Here is a 12741-nt window from a genome sequence, read left to right on the forward strand (position 1 = left end):
AGAGTGGACTTTAACCAAATTAGGACTACAGGAGTTCATTATTAAATGCCAACTGGCTCTTCTAATTGGATATACTTCAACTCACTGTTTCTATCTCCTTCTTGCAGTAAACCAATTACTGCTGTATTTGTTGGCTCTCTATAGCAGTTGGGGTGAATTCAGTTTCTGTATGTCATTTGTGTATAAAGAAAAACAGTGTATGGAATAACAAATACACAGTGAGCAGCACTTAAATGTATATGCAGGATCAGTACTTTATTACTTGAGAAAACAGAAAAAGGGAATCAAGACAAAATAAGCAGTTTATTCAAACAAGTCAGCAATTTGGAGATGTCAGCACTAATGACTGACTCTACTGCCAGTTAGTGAACTGTATAATTGCCAAAGTGTAAACTACAGAGACAATGTCTATTTGAAAGAGAAAATAATTTCTACTGAACAAATGGTGAAGAACCTATTTATCATGAAGAAACTTTTTTCCTGTAGTCGATAACATCAATTTCCACCAAATGTAATTGAAAACGTGTAACAAATAGAGAAGATCTGAACTTTTCTCAAATCCGTGTCAAGTTCAGGGCAGAGCAGAGAGGCCCAAGTGTCTTTCCCCAGAAGCTCCTCAGGGGGGTTTCCTAAGAGCTCACCCGATGCAGGCCTTTCACTGTGTCTTGGATCTGGCCCGGAGTCTCCTCCTAGTCAGAAGTGCTGAGGACATATTCAAAGAGAGGTGTCCAGGAAGCCGCCTTAACAAGTGTCTCAACCACCTTAACCCACTCCCAACAAAGTTGAGGAGAAGTCCGTCGATATCGATGTTCTCAATCACTGAGCTCCTTACTCTAGACTAAGACCAAACACAAACGCAGCTCATTCTCTCAGTCAAGTACTCCAAATCTTTGTGTTGGTACAGAGACCGAAGAGGACAGTGAGCGCTTTGTTTACCCGCTCAGCTCACTCCTTTATCACCACTTACCAACGGGTGGTCAATCTCATAATCTCTTATCACTCAAGAGACCTAAACCTTTTCTTAAGAGGGGACTTTGAGGTGCTAATCCTCATCCTGGTCATGACATGCTTGATTATAAACCACTGCAGTGCGCTGCACAAGTAACGGTCACCGAAGTCTCCAGAATCACTAGATAACTTTAATTCAAACAGAAGTTTCCTAAGTCCTACTTTTGCATTTTAGTAGTGCACCTAACAACACTAATCATTAATGAAACTCTGTGTCGGGGACAGAAAATAGCTTACTGTACTGTGAGATGGAAAACATCACTCATTCACACACACATTTTATATGATTTAGATTTCCACAACAAATATCGAAAAAATGTTTCATGTTTTTCTTCTTCCATAGTAAAATGCAGGTGTTGATACTGACGTTGTTTACTGGGTTGTGAATGTGTGTGTGTGTGACTGAAATTAGCACGGCCTCATCACTTTTCTCCCATTAGGAATCCAACAAGGCTCACATGCCTTTTTTTCTGTAACGAAACAGTTAGAGTGCCGAGTCATAGATACACAGAGATTATCCTAATAGTTTCATATTAGTCCAGAGGCGCTGCAGTTAAAAATAATTCTGTTTCATATGCTCACTTTATCAAATCGCCTGTCATTTTTAAGTTGTTTCCTTCATCTATGTGTCACTTAAGCTGATATGCTAAATGATGTGAACATCCTGCTCCGCTGAATAACTTCCATCAAAGTGTCTTTAAATGTTATCCAACTCTGAAATTAAAGCTTGTTGTTCCTGAACAAATTTCTCACAGTGTTCACTTTTTTTTTATTTACATAAAACCCTCTGTTAGGAAATATGTACAAAGTTAGTTCAAGATTTTCCTTAAAATATATCAGATCCAACCAAACTTTAATTTCTTCCAGATTTTTATTTATTTATTGCTTATCCATTTTTTCATGTTTCATGATTTGGCAACTTACATTTCCATCTCCCCTTAAATGAAAATATTACTACATTTAGATAGCATTTCACCTCAGTTCTGACATATTTGCACTTTACAGATTGTATTTAAAAATCCTTTATTGACAGTTTTCATCCTAATTTAACCTCATGTACTGTACTGCACCAACAGCGACCAACGAAAAGCTGTTCTGTGGTCCAGGCTCAAAACAATTTATGGAAGTGCTTCTACTATATTATCCTTAAAAAAAGTCCTGCTTACGAAGACTCTGTGAATGTCTTGTGAAAAGTTTATAAAATTACGATAGGACATCAGGAAATATGCAAACACGTTGAAAGATGCTTCATCATTTTTTGTCAGTATGTTAGTGGGTGTGTGCTGCCCAGGTTTCAGTGACTAATGCTGCTAAGTATTTCATGTTAATCCTGTTCTGGGAGCAGCCAAGGGGAAAAGCCTCCAGTGACTGACAACCAGCAAAGTCATCACATGGTTCCCGCTCTCACATTGTCTCTCCCCTCAAACCACAGACACACACACAGAAACTCATGTGCACACAGGTACACACACAGTCCATCACACTGTATATATGGACGCACTGGAGAGGGACAGAAAAGGATGGCATGACAAAAAAAAAGGTCAGAGTAAGACAAAGAGAGAAAGAGCCTCCCCACATTTCAATTACATTTAGTCTCTGCTGCCATGGTAATCATTCAACCATCAGTGAGTGAGCGAGTGTGTGTGTGCGTGCGTGCGTGCGTGCAGTAGGTAAGATAGCACCCTTGATATCTCCAACAAATGACAACATGGATGAAGGAACAGTGCGCTTCAATGTTAAATCTGTTTCTTTGCTTGTACTCACAAAAGAGGGCACATCATCTGCTCCATGCCTCTACATCAATGCGATAAGAGTCATGATGTTAAAAACATCTGTATAAAAGAGTGAGATGTGGTGGACAAGAAATAATCCCTTTGGGCTTGACACACTCTTTCACTTGAGGTATTCCTTCTGAATTCCTAAAAGGAATAATATAAGTTGAGCAACCTCAAGTTGCATAATTATGGAAATCTCTGCTGAGACTGAAATAGTTGGATAAGTAACCAGAAACTGCAATGTGATAGGAGCTCAGTTCAACCTTGGTCGTGCACTGTTGAATGCATTTGAGAGAGAGAGAGAGAGAGAGAGAGAGAGAGAGAGAGAGAGAGAGAGAGAGAGAGAGAGAGAGAGAGAGAGAGAGAGAGAGAGAGAGAGAGAGAGAGAGAGAGAGGCAGGCTTGTAATGGTGTCACAACATCTCTGAACTTGATCTTGTCGCATTGCATGGAGAGGGTGAATACCTTCAGTAACACAGGCCTCTGTTTCCTGCTGGCCGCTGCAGTTTAAACCTGTACGTAGGCAGCATTTCTACTTTGTTGCTGTTTTATGCTTGTTTTGCAATCCTTATTTTTTTTTATCTACATTGCCTAAATAGTGTATATTACTAAAAGGAAAACTGTAGCGCTCCTTCTCTTCACAGACTTTGGAGGAGATGTGTTTAAAATAAAAAAAACAAAGTAGTTGTAAAAAAGTAGTTCTTTGACAAAAATAGACCAGCTTTTAATGACAAAGACAATAATAAGAGACAGCAGACACTGGCACACCAGCCAGAATAGACACACATTGTCTCTGGCAGTTGCAACACAACCAGACATTAGGGGGTTACGGGCTTTATTCTATCTAAGCATGACTGTGGACTTGAACATATGAAAATTAAAGAATATGGTCTCACCGTGTAAACTAAAATAAGGGAGGGGAATTTATTTTATACACTTATCAACCACATTTTTGTAATTAAATTATACGTTTGTATCAAGTTTATCTTTCTATTATCATTAAATCGCAGTAGAAAAGACCAAAACACAGCACATGTATGGACAGAAGTCATGTCCCCGACATGGAAACTGCTGATCTTTGGGTCAGTGGTTAAGGTTTGGGTAAGGGTTAGGGTCAGGCAAGCAGTGGTTAGGTTAAGTCTCCAGGAAATGAATGTAAGTTTATGTAATGTCCCCGAAAGTGTCCCAAAAATGTGTATGTTTGCTCACATGAAATATTGACACCCCATTCGCCAGGGTCCTGTGGGTCTCAAGGTGAGTGAAGAAGTGGAAGATTGACTAGAGAGTGGAACAAGATGGAGAGGGAAATATAAGTGAGAAGTCTGGATAGTGAGTGTGTAAGTGCAGAAATACACCGTGATTGAGTGGGCGCCGAGCGGGAGCAAGAAATACAGAGATGGAGTGTAATACAGGCAGAAATTGGCAAGGAAAAGGTGGCAAAACTGGAAGAGAGAGAGCGGATATCAAAAAAATTGAAGGGAAGGAGGAGAGCTCGGTGGGGGAATGGGGAGAGCATGTTGGCGTTAAATGGAGGGTTAAGAAGGGTGAAAGGCACAGAGAGAGACCATGGAGGAATAGAGCGCTGGAGGCTATAAGTACCCTTTGTTCACACACTTTTCGATGATACGCAAATCCACACCTACAGAAGCAGGCACTGTAAAAATGCAACACCACGCCCAGAGTGAAGCGTGCTGAGAAAATCAATAGGTTGTTCTTTTTAATCTAAATTTAATCAAATCAGGCGTCTCGTTTAAAAAAACATCTGCTGTTTAGTGTGACGAAGTTATAAAAGACAAACAGACAGTCTAAATCAAACGGACAGCTCAATAACAACATGGGAGTAATACGTATCAGAGGGAAGCTCAGACATCACAACAAGATGAGTCCAGATAGCTTGAATTGTTTCATTTCAGCAAACGCATCAAGCTGAAAGGTAACTGGTTCCAGGTAGATGGAGCACAAAATCTAAAAGCAAATCAGTGCTAATGGAAAAACCTGGAGCATCAATAAGTCCCGAGAGACAGCCTGATGAAGTCGCCAGGGTAATAACACAAGAAGTCCTCCGATTTAAAGGACAAAATACACCGTTTGTCCGTGCCATCTCGATGGACTAATGGGAGTGTTTTCTGATCTGACGCCCTCATCAGCAGGACAGCATCGTTTGTCTGTGGCTCCCAAAACCGCTACAAATCACTGCTGGAAGATAAATCAGTTGTATTATGCCACTATGCTATAGTTACAGGTTGGTTAGATTTAGGGACAAGAAAGGAGGAAATCAGGGTTTGGGTTAAAATAACCACTTAGTAAGGGATCTCTTGTCATCATGGTCACAATAACAACCTCTTGGTTGAGGTTAGGGGACGATTGTCGTCATGGTCAAAAGAAACCCACGTTGACTGTCGATTGGAAACTAACAGCGGTCAGCATCCGTCACCATCCACCTCCTATGTGGACTTTGTCACTCTATAGTAACGACAGCTCACTTCCTCCTTTGCTGCCTTCTGTATCACTACGCTTGCTGCAGGGCTTTTTCAGTGTTGTCTTTTGCATGTCAATTTTCTTGGCAGGACATTAAACGAACAGGAATTATTTAAGTATGTTGCTATTACAGTATACTTTTATTATTCTTATATATCTATGGATTAAGTATTCTTACAGTAAATATTTGGCCCAATGTGTGCAAGGATAGGCTGCAGCCCACTGTGATAGATGAATGGAAATATCTCATAGAAAACAGGTATAATGGACAGCTGCTGTCGCAATCATGGACATTTCTTTCTGTACATTATTCCTCAAAGCCTTTACCTAGCTTTTCACCAGAGCACAAAGCTTAGCTGTCTGTACTCCTACTGTATGCTGTCAATGAAAATGTAATCGATACATCGTACGATCAAACAAACTTAAGAATTTGGTTAGATAGAAAGTAACCAACATGACACCAGGTCACTGGACATGTTAGCTATAAAAGTTCCTCATACCAACTCTGAACTGGATTTGCACCGTTCGACTGAGATGAACTGCAAAACAAACTGAAGTTGGAGACATGAATTCCTCTCAGGGTTTTAATTAACTGATATTTGTGACTGTTTTAATGTGTGTGTGTGTGTGTTTGTGAGATGATTGCTTTGTGTGACTGCATTGTCCTGTTGTGATGTCTTGTGGAGAATGGAGATTGTTTTCAAGTCTATCTTGTAACAGGACTATTGATCTCAGTGAGACTTCCTAAATGAATGAAGCTTCCCGTAACTAACAAATCATATGGGAGGTGAGTCCTGAACTCATCTTCCTGTTCAGATTGTGACTAAAGGAGCCTATTGGTCTGAGCTGCGATGTGTATCACAAACAAATGACATATGTCAGTAAGTAAATAAACACAGAATATCCATGAAGTCAACTCTGGAACTAAACTGTACTTTTAGCAGCCTATATGATCATTTTTAGCCCCTGACAGTCAAATGAAATGAGAAGTATGCGCACAGTTTCCTGTATGGAGTATCAAGTTGTGTGAGGCGTGAATCACACTTGTAAGAAACTGGAGACACTTTAGAATAGCTAACCAACTGTGAAAAGATGTAAAATGGCACTTAGGCACATTACAGTCCTAGAAGAGTTCACTGCGTTAAGTTTTCTTTAGACCTGATTTTTATAGGACATAAAATATAGGACAGTTTTGATTTTAGTTGCTTTAATAACATTGAACTTACCAAAAGTAAATGAGAACATGGTCACAACACAATAGTGAGGTCTGAGGGAGCAAGAAACAAGTGCTCAGACGATCACACAGGCTATAAACAAGCCAACAGATTCTGCAAAACACTTCATTTGGAGGTAAAACAGAAAGTGAAGGCACCTGAAATGTTAGTAATAATCCCCCATTTAACTTTTTGTTCACCTTCAAACTTGTACATGCCCATCTACAGAGAGTATAGTATGTCAAAGCCAGGAAGTTGGTCTTTAAACTGTGAAGGATGTTTACAACACACAGTTGGGTAATAAACTTTACTTTTACAAAAAAGGGAGTTGAGGTGATGGGAAGGGAAGGGATTTTCTTCAATAGTTTTGACGTTTCAACTGTGCTTGGAAATATTAATATATAATATTATTATAAGTTTTGCGTTGCCTGCGGCTGGTGCGTAGTCTCATTCTTTAGGATTTGTGCGTCTCTGCGGTTGTCTACGAGCTCCACAAATCAACTTTTTTCGCAGAAATACAAATTAGGCGTAAGAGTCTACAGCCATTGTAGCAGCTGTTCGAAGGCTGTACTTTAGCACTGCATTGCTTTGAGCTAAATGCTAACGTAGCATACCAAATGCTTACACTGACAATGCTAACATGCAGAAGTTAACTTTGTTTACTGTGTTCAACAATCTTAGTTTATTGTGTTAGCATGCTAACCGTTGCTAATTATCAGTAAAGACAAAGTTCAGCTAAGGGTGATGGGAATGGTACAATGTTGGGCAAAGCGTAATTTTGACCAGATGCTGGTACTAGATGAAAAATCAGGGAATCACCAAAGTCAGTAGCGCACATTTTCTGGGAATGGTGAATGTCACGATACCAAATTCAATGGCAATCGATTCAGATCAAACTGGTGGACCGACATTAGCATCCCGAGCTGCTAGCACAAACGATTTGGAACCTATAAGATCACCTGACTGCTCATTGTTTTTGCACCATCAAACTCATCTCCAAGATCTCCGTAATGATCTTGTTGATTGCAATGTTGTCATTATTGATCGGAATTTCTCTTCAGACATATCCACCTTTGTTTTTTCATATACTTGTCTGTATCAATCATCTGTTTTTATGTCTTCTCTCCCAGGTGCTGCTCTCTGGACTGATTGGTGTGGTGTCATGGAAGAGGCCGCTCTCTCTTGTGGTGAGTGTCCTTTGAACGCCCACACTCAGCTGCTAATCTGACAACTTTGAACAAAGCAATGATACTCAAGATGTGAAGTCGTACGGGACACATATTTACACACTGAAACAGATACTTTGTTTATTTTCTGTTACAATCACCACATACTATTAGTTTACACACTACACCAGAATGCAAATCATGACACCGCATAAGACATTTTTACCTGCTGTATTTGATAACCTGCTATGCTGTAGCAAACACATGCAGAACAATCATTAATTACTTATTAAAATGAATCATCGATTTAATATATACAGTATATCTAAGCCTATAAATAGACCTCAAGTTGTCATCTCAGTTTATTGATACAATGTGACAGAGTGCTAAAAATGTCTTAAAAACAACCTTGTGACTGGTCACACTTTAGCAGCCATAGAAACAGTAAATCTCTGTGAACACGGTTTCAAAGTTGTGGCATGTTCAGGTTGTGTTAAAATCCCTGGATCACAGCTCCAGTGTTGTATGTTTTCACAGCCACTGGACTGGAAACTACAAGAGCAAAGTCTTCGCAGTTTACACTTTTCTTCTCAGTGCTTGCACAGATGAAAAATCGTTGAACGTTACTAATTCAGAATAGGGTTTACGGTGTAGCTTTAGCCCACCACTTGATTTTGATTGAAAATCTGATGTTCTCTCTTTTTTTAATTTATCATGGGTGAAAACAACAAAGAAGCTGGCTCTGATTTGTATGCAATGTGGTACTAAATTCTCCTTTCTACATGATTTATCAGATGGTTCTCTTCTACTAGCAGACATAATGTCTTTCCTGCTTTGGTTTGGTTTGGCTTTCTTTTTGTTTGCATGTTTAGACATTTAATATATATATAGATAGATAGATCTCTCTCTCTCTCTCTTTATGTATGTATATATATATATATATAGACGTTTTTTTGCTGGGTGTGAGCAATAAGACACAATTATTTTACTACGCCCTCTTACTCCCTCTAATTCCTTCAGGTATCTAGTGCCAATTAACAGGTGAAATTGACGAAAGACCATTAAGTCATTTTTAAATTCATTATCTGTATAATGTATAAATATATGCATTCTTGTTTTTGCTCACAGATATTAGATATTATATTAAACTCCTCCCTATACCGGCTGCTGCTGTAAATCATATACCATTAATAATTAAAACTCAGTACAAAATTGACAATTAAGGCAGTGAAGCTGTATGGAAAGTGACCGCTGTTGTTGTTTGTACACCTGATAAAAAAAAACAGCAACAGCAAAAACGTTTTGTATCGTCCTGTCAAATGGTCAAATCAAATGCAAATAATAGCCTATTTTGATTCATACATATTGCTTAAGCTTGTGTATTTTCATCAGACATGTCTGTTCAGCTCCGTCTCTGCTTTGCAGAGATCTAGGATCTACTCTCAACTAGAAACCTCTTTTTTTATTTAAGAGTGCTCTCGTCAGAAAAGTCATAAGAAATTGTAATGTCAAATGTGTTAGGAGTAAAAGTGAAGGCTTTTTACTTTTGATTAATAACCAGATAACACGATCTTGCTCTGTTACTTTACATCTGAGCGGGGAAATGTTTCTCTCCATTTCTCTCCAACATTTCCAAAGAGTCATTTTTCTGCCAGAAAATAGCCAGAAAACCTTTAATTGACTGTCATGTAGTGCATGTTGTAGCCCACAATCCCGAAGCCTGCATTTGTGATGTATAACATAAATCATACTTTTCCCCTCCTTTGAACTACAAAGAGAGATAGAGGGGCAATGTGGTTTACTGTTGACTGAAGATGGTCTCTCTCTGACTGCATATCTTTCAGTCTTTTTGTCCTTTAAAGATCAGGATTTGGGTGCAGCACAAACAAGCCCCTTCCTGATTCTATTTCATGCTCTCTTAATGCCATAAATAATCTCATCTTATTTCTACTGCTGCACCGCATCATGGTTGTACCCCTCCCCTCTCCCTTTAGTTTTATCACCTTGCTTGCCTGCTACACATTTCTGCATCCCTTCACATTTCTACTCCCCTCCCCCTCCCTGTCTTTGCCTTTGTGTGATATTACAACAGAGAAAGGGATCGGAATCATTTCTGCTCTTGTGGATCAAAGGAAAGATCCTATCATTGGAGGTGTGAGCAGAAATTGGTCACACAGTGTGCACTGTAAAATAGTTAAATCCTCTTACCTCTCTTTCTTTAAAAAGCATGAGTAATTTACCAGAATACTGTGTGTGCCTGCTAGAATACAGAGATGGTAGCCAGAGTGGTAGCCACTGCTTCCTGTCTGAAGAGGGGTCTAAAAGGTAATATCTGGTGTAGTTTTTGTGACTATAGCATGTCACGTTCAGTGCTGACAGTCAAGCTTCTCCATTTCTGGCCTAGACCCAGCACTGACAGGCAGGTGACTAATACACCGGCTGGATGCTTTCAGGCCTGGCAATCCTGCACCAACCCACCAGCCAACTGTGGGAGGCCATGCTCTGCATCGTGATTCGTAATAGCTGGAGTTTCTCCAAACCGTTTAAGCATGTGCGTTAGAGACTTGGTTTTCTTTGCTGACTTATTCAAGATCAAAGTCTTGAATGATAAAAACAAGGTCTAGGGGCTAGTCCTACCATCTGAGCAGTTTAGGAGTTTACTCTATTAACAAATGTAGTGCTAACAGAATAAGTTAATTACTCAACTAGTCAGTTGACAGAGAATTTTGCTTTTTTTCAAATGTTCATACGCTTCCTTGCACAGAGTTAGATAAGAAAGATAAGAATATTGATACCACTCTCCTATCTGTCCATTACTAGCGTATTTAGAGCCCCCAAGTTAGCTTAGCAAAATGACTGGAAACAGGGAGAAAACAGCGAGCCTGAATCTGTCCAAAGGTTACAGAACTTTACAGAAATGACAAGACTCCACTCTTTATGCTAAGCTAAGCTAACCTGCTACTAGCTGTATCTTCATAGTGAAAGGACAGGTGTAAGAGTGGGATTTCTATTCTTTTCTATTTCCTTATGTTTGGATGGGTATGTTTTATTGTTTTCTGCCATTTTATAGACAGAAGGATTCATTGATTCATCAAATAACAATAATAATCTTTAGTTGCAGTTCTAAAAAAATTGGTATAAAATATTGAAATAAATACTGTCAGTATTTTAATATATTCAAAAGTGTCCACAACACTCTGAGATTTCTGTTACACTGAAGTATTAGAGACAGATATGAGTTATAAATAAAAAATACGAGATAAGATTTTGGTTTTGACACATTGCAGTCAGCATATGACACTGAGTGTAATGTTTTGATGGTTGGAGACTGGATGCTTTTATGCCAGAGTGGGAAAAACAGGTGCACTATTGTGGGGAGAGAAGATGTGTTGAATATGAAATTCCCCAAACTTTCCTGGTAAACTCCACATCAAAGATAAATTACTATATTTTTCTCTGTGGAATGAGAAAATACACTGTGTCCATGTTTGGAGGAATCCTACTCTTCTACCTTATCTTGTAGTTTCCTAGCCAGTCGAGTGTGCTGTGTTAATGCCGTGGCAGGTTTACCCCATATCACTCTGAGGCAGAAGAAAGACAAGACTACCTGCAGTCTGCTGCTGTTTGTGACTGTGATGGATTATGTGTTTAGAGAGAGACAGAAAGACATAGACAGTTAGGGGGCATTAAGTCCTTGGTTGCCCTGCCGGGAAACAAGACAGAGATGGTCTGCAGTGTAGAGTATTTCATCAGTGGCCCATAGGCTCAATCACCATTGTCTTACCTCCTTTGGCGATAGACACTGACTTAACAGACATTTAATTCAATGAAAATCGTTGCGATTGCTTTATTGAAGTGCAAGTATGTACAGTACACACAACAAATGTCTCTACATACTTCTAAATGTGTTTAATTTACAGTTAATTATAGTTGAACCTCTGCAACTCCAATGAAGCTCTTACCAGCCGTAGCAGAACATCGTCTTCTTGATTTTCTTTGCTTTTGTACAATGTGTTCCCTCTCAAGCCGAGCATTACATGAGACGATAGTACCAAGAGGCAATTACCTTAGCTTAGCATATAGACTGGAAGCAGGGGGAGACATGTTGCTTGGTTTTGTCCACTGTTCAAAAATACACATACCATACCAACAACGCTAAATTAACTTGTAATATGTTGCATCTCTTTTGTTTCATCCATACGCAAACATACATGTTTAGAGCCAGGTTTATTCACATCCAGGAGTCTCAGTCTCAAGAGAGTATCACAAGTTACGTTTACTTACATTATGATGCATTCAGGTTCTGTTCAGTGAAAATGAGTATTGGGCAAAGGTAGATAGCTCTAAGCAGCTTATAATACATCATTAAAACTACTAATGACAATATTTTTTTTAATCAATAAAAATACAATCTTTTATTGTTATGAAGAAAAAAACACTATAAATGACTATAACAAAATAAAATCTAGCATTTAGAATTTTTGATGGTTAAACTGACTTCAGAGTGCGGTTGAAATGATTATTATGGACGGTGGGCAACAACAATAGTCTGGAGCCTTGTAGACCAGCTGTATAATCAAAACAACAAAGGGATCTGGATCTCCCAATATGGATCATCAATGATCAGAAATTGGTATAGGTGTCAAAAAAAGTTATATTTGCTCCCTTTTTTTCTTTTGTGCTGATCCGATCTTTGATCTGATCCGTGACTCTGATCAGTGATACGATCCAAACCGTGAGTTTTATGATCCGTTGCACCACAAATTAATCGTGATTTCAAACACAACCTATTCTAGCTATAGTTCTAGTAATTCTCAGAATTGAGGGTATTTGATCTTTCTAACTCTCTGCAAATTTTGTAAAATGTTGAACTATTCCGTTTAGAATATATACCCAGTTTAGTTTGTATATATTTGTGAGGCTGTTTCATTCAGAAAAAGAAAGCGATGTGTACACTGGACTGACCCGATACCTCTCTGGACTGAAGTGTAGTGTGGAGAGATTTAAATAATGGAGAGGCACAGCAGTCCTGAGGTGAAACGGTCACTGCACTTGTGAGGCGTCAGGCAGTGAGAGAGACTAACATGAGCTTTTACTTCAC

At 39.0% G+C, this 12741-nt stretch overlaps 1 protein-coding gene across 1 annotated transcript in view; it reads left to right on the forward strand.

Annotated features, from left to right (window-relative positions):
* fam189a1 (family with sequence similarity 189 member A1) overlaps positions 1 to 12741 on the forward strand; it is a gene marked incomplete at both ends in the record, with an annotated part of 77017 nt that overhangs the window by 26645 nt on the left and 37631 nt on the right. Inside the window, one exon of the mRNA XM_079184532.1 lies at positions 7605 to 7661. Coding sequence (XP_079040658.1) covers positions 7605 to 7661 — 57 coding nt within the window. The remainder of the gene's footprint in view (positions 1 to 7604; positions 7662 to 12741) is intronic.

This window comes from Pholis gunnellus, assembly GCF_910591455.1.
Source record: "Pholis gunnellus genome assembly, chromosome: 1".
Lineage (NCBI taxonomy): Eukaryota > Metazoa > Chordata > Actinopteri > Perciformes > Pholidae > Pholis > Pholis gunnellus.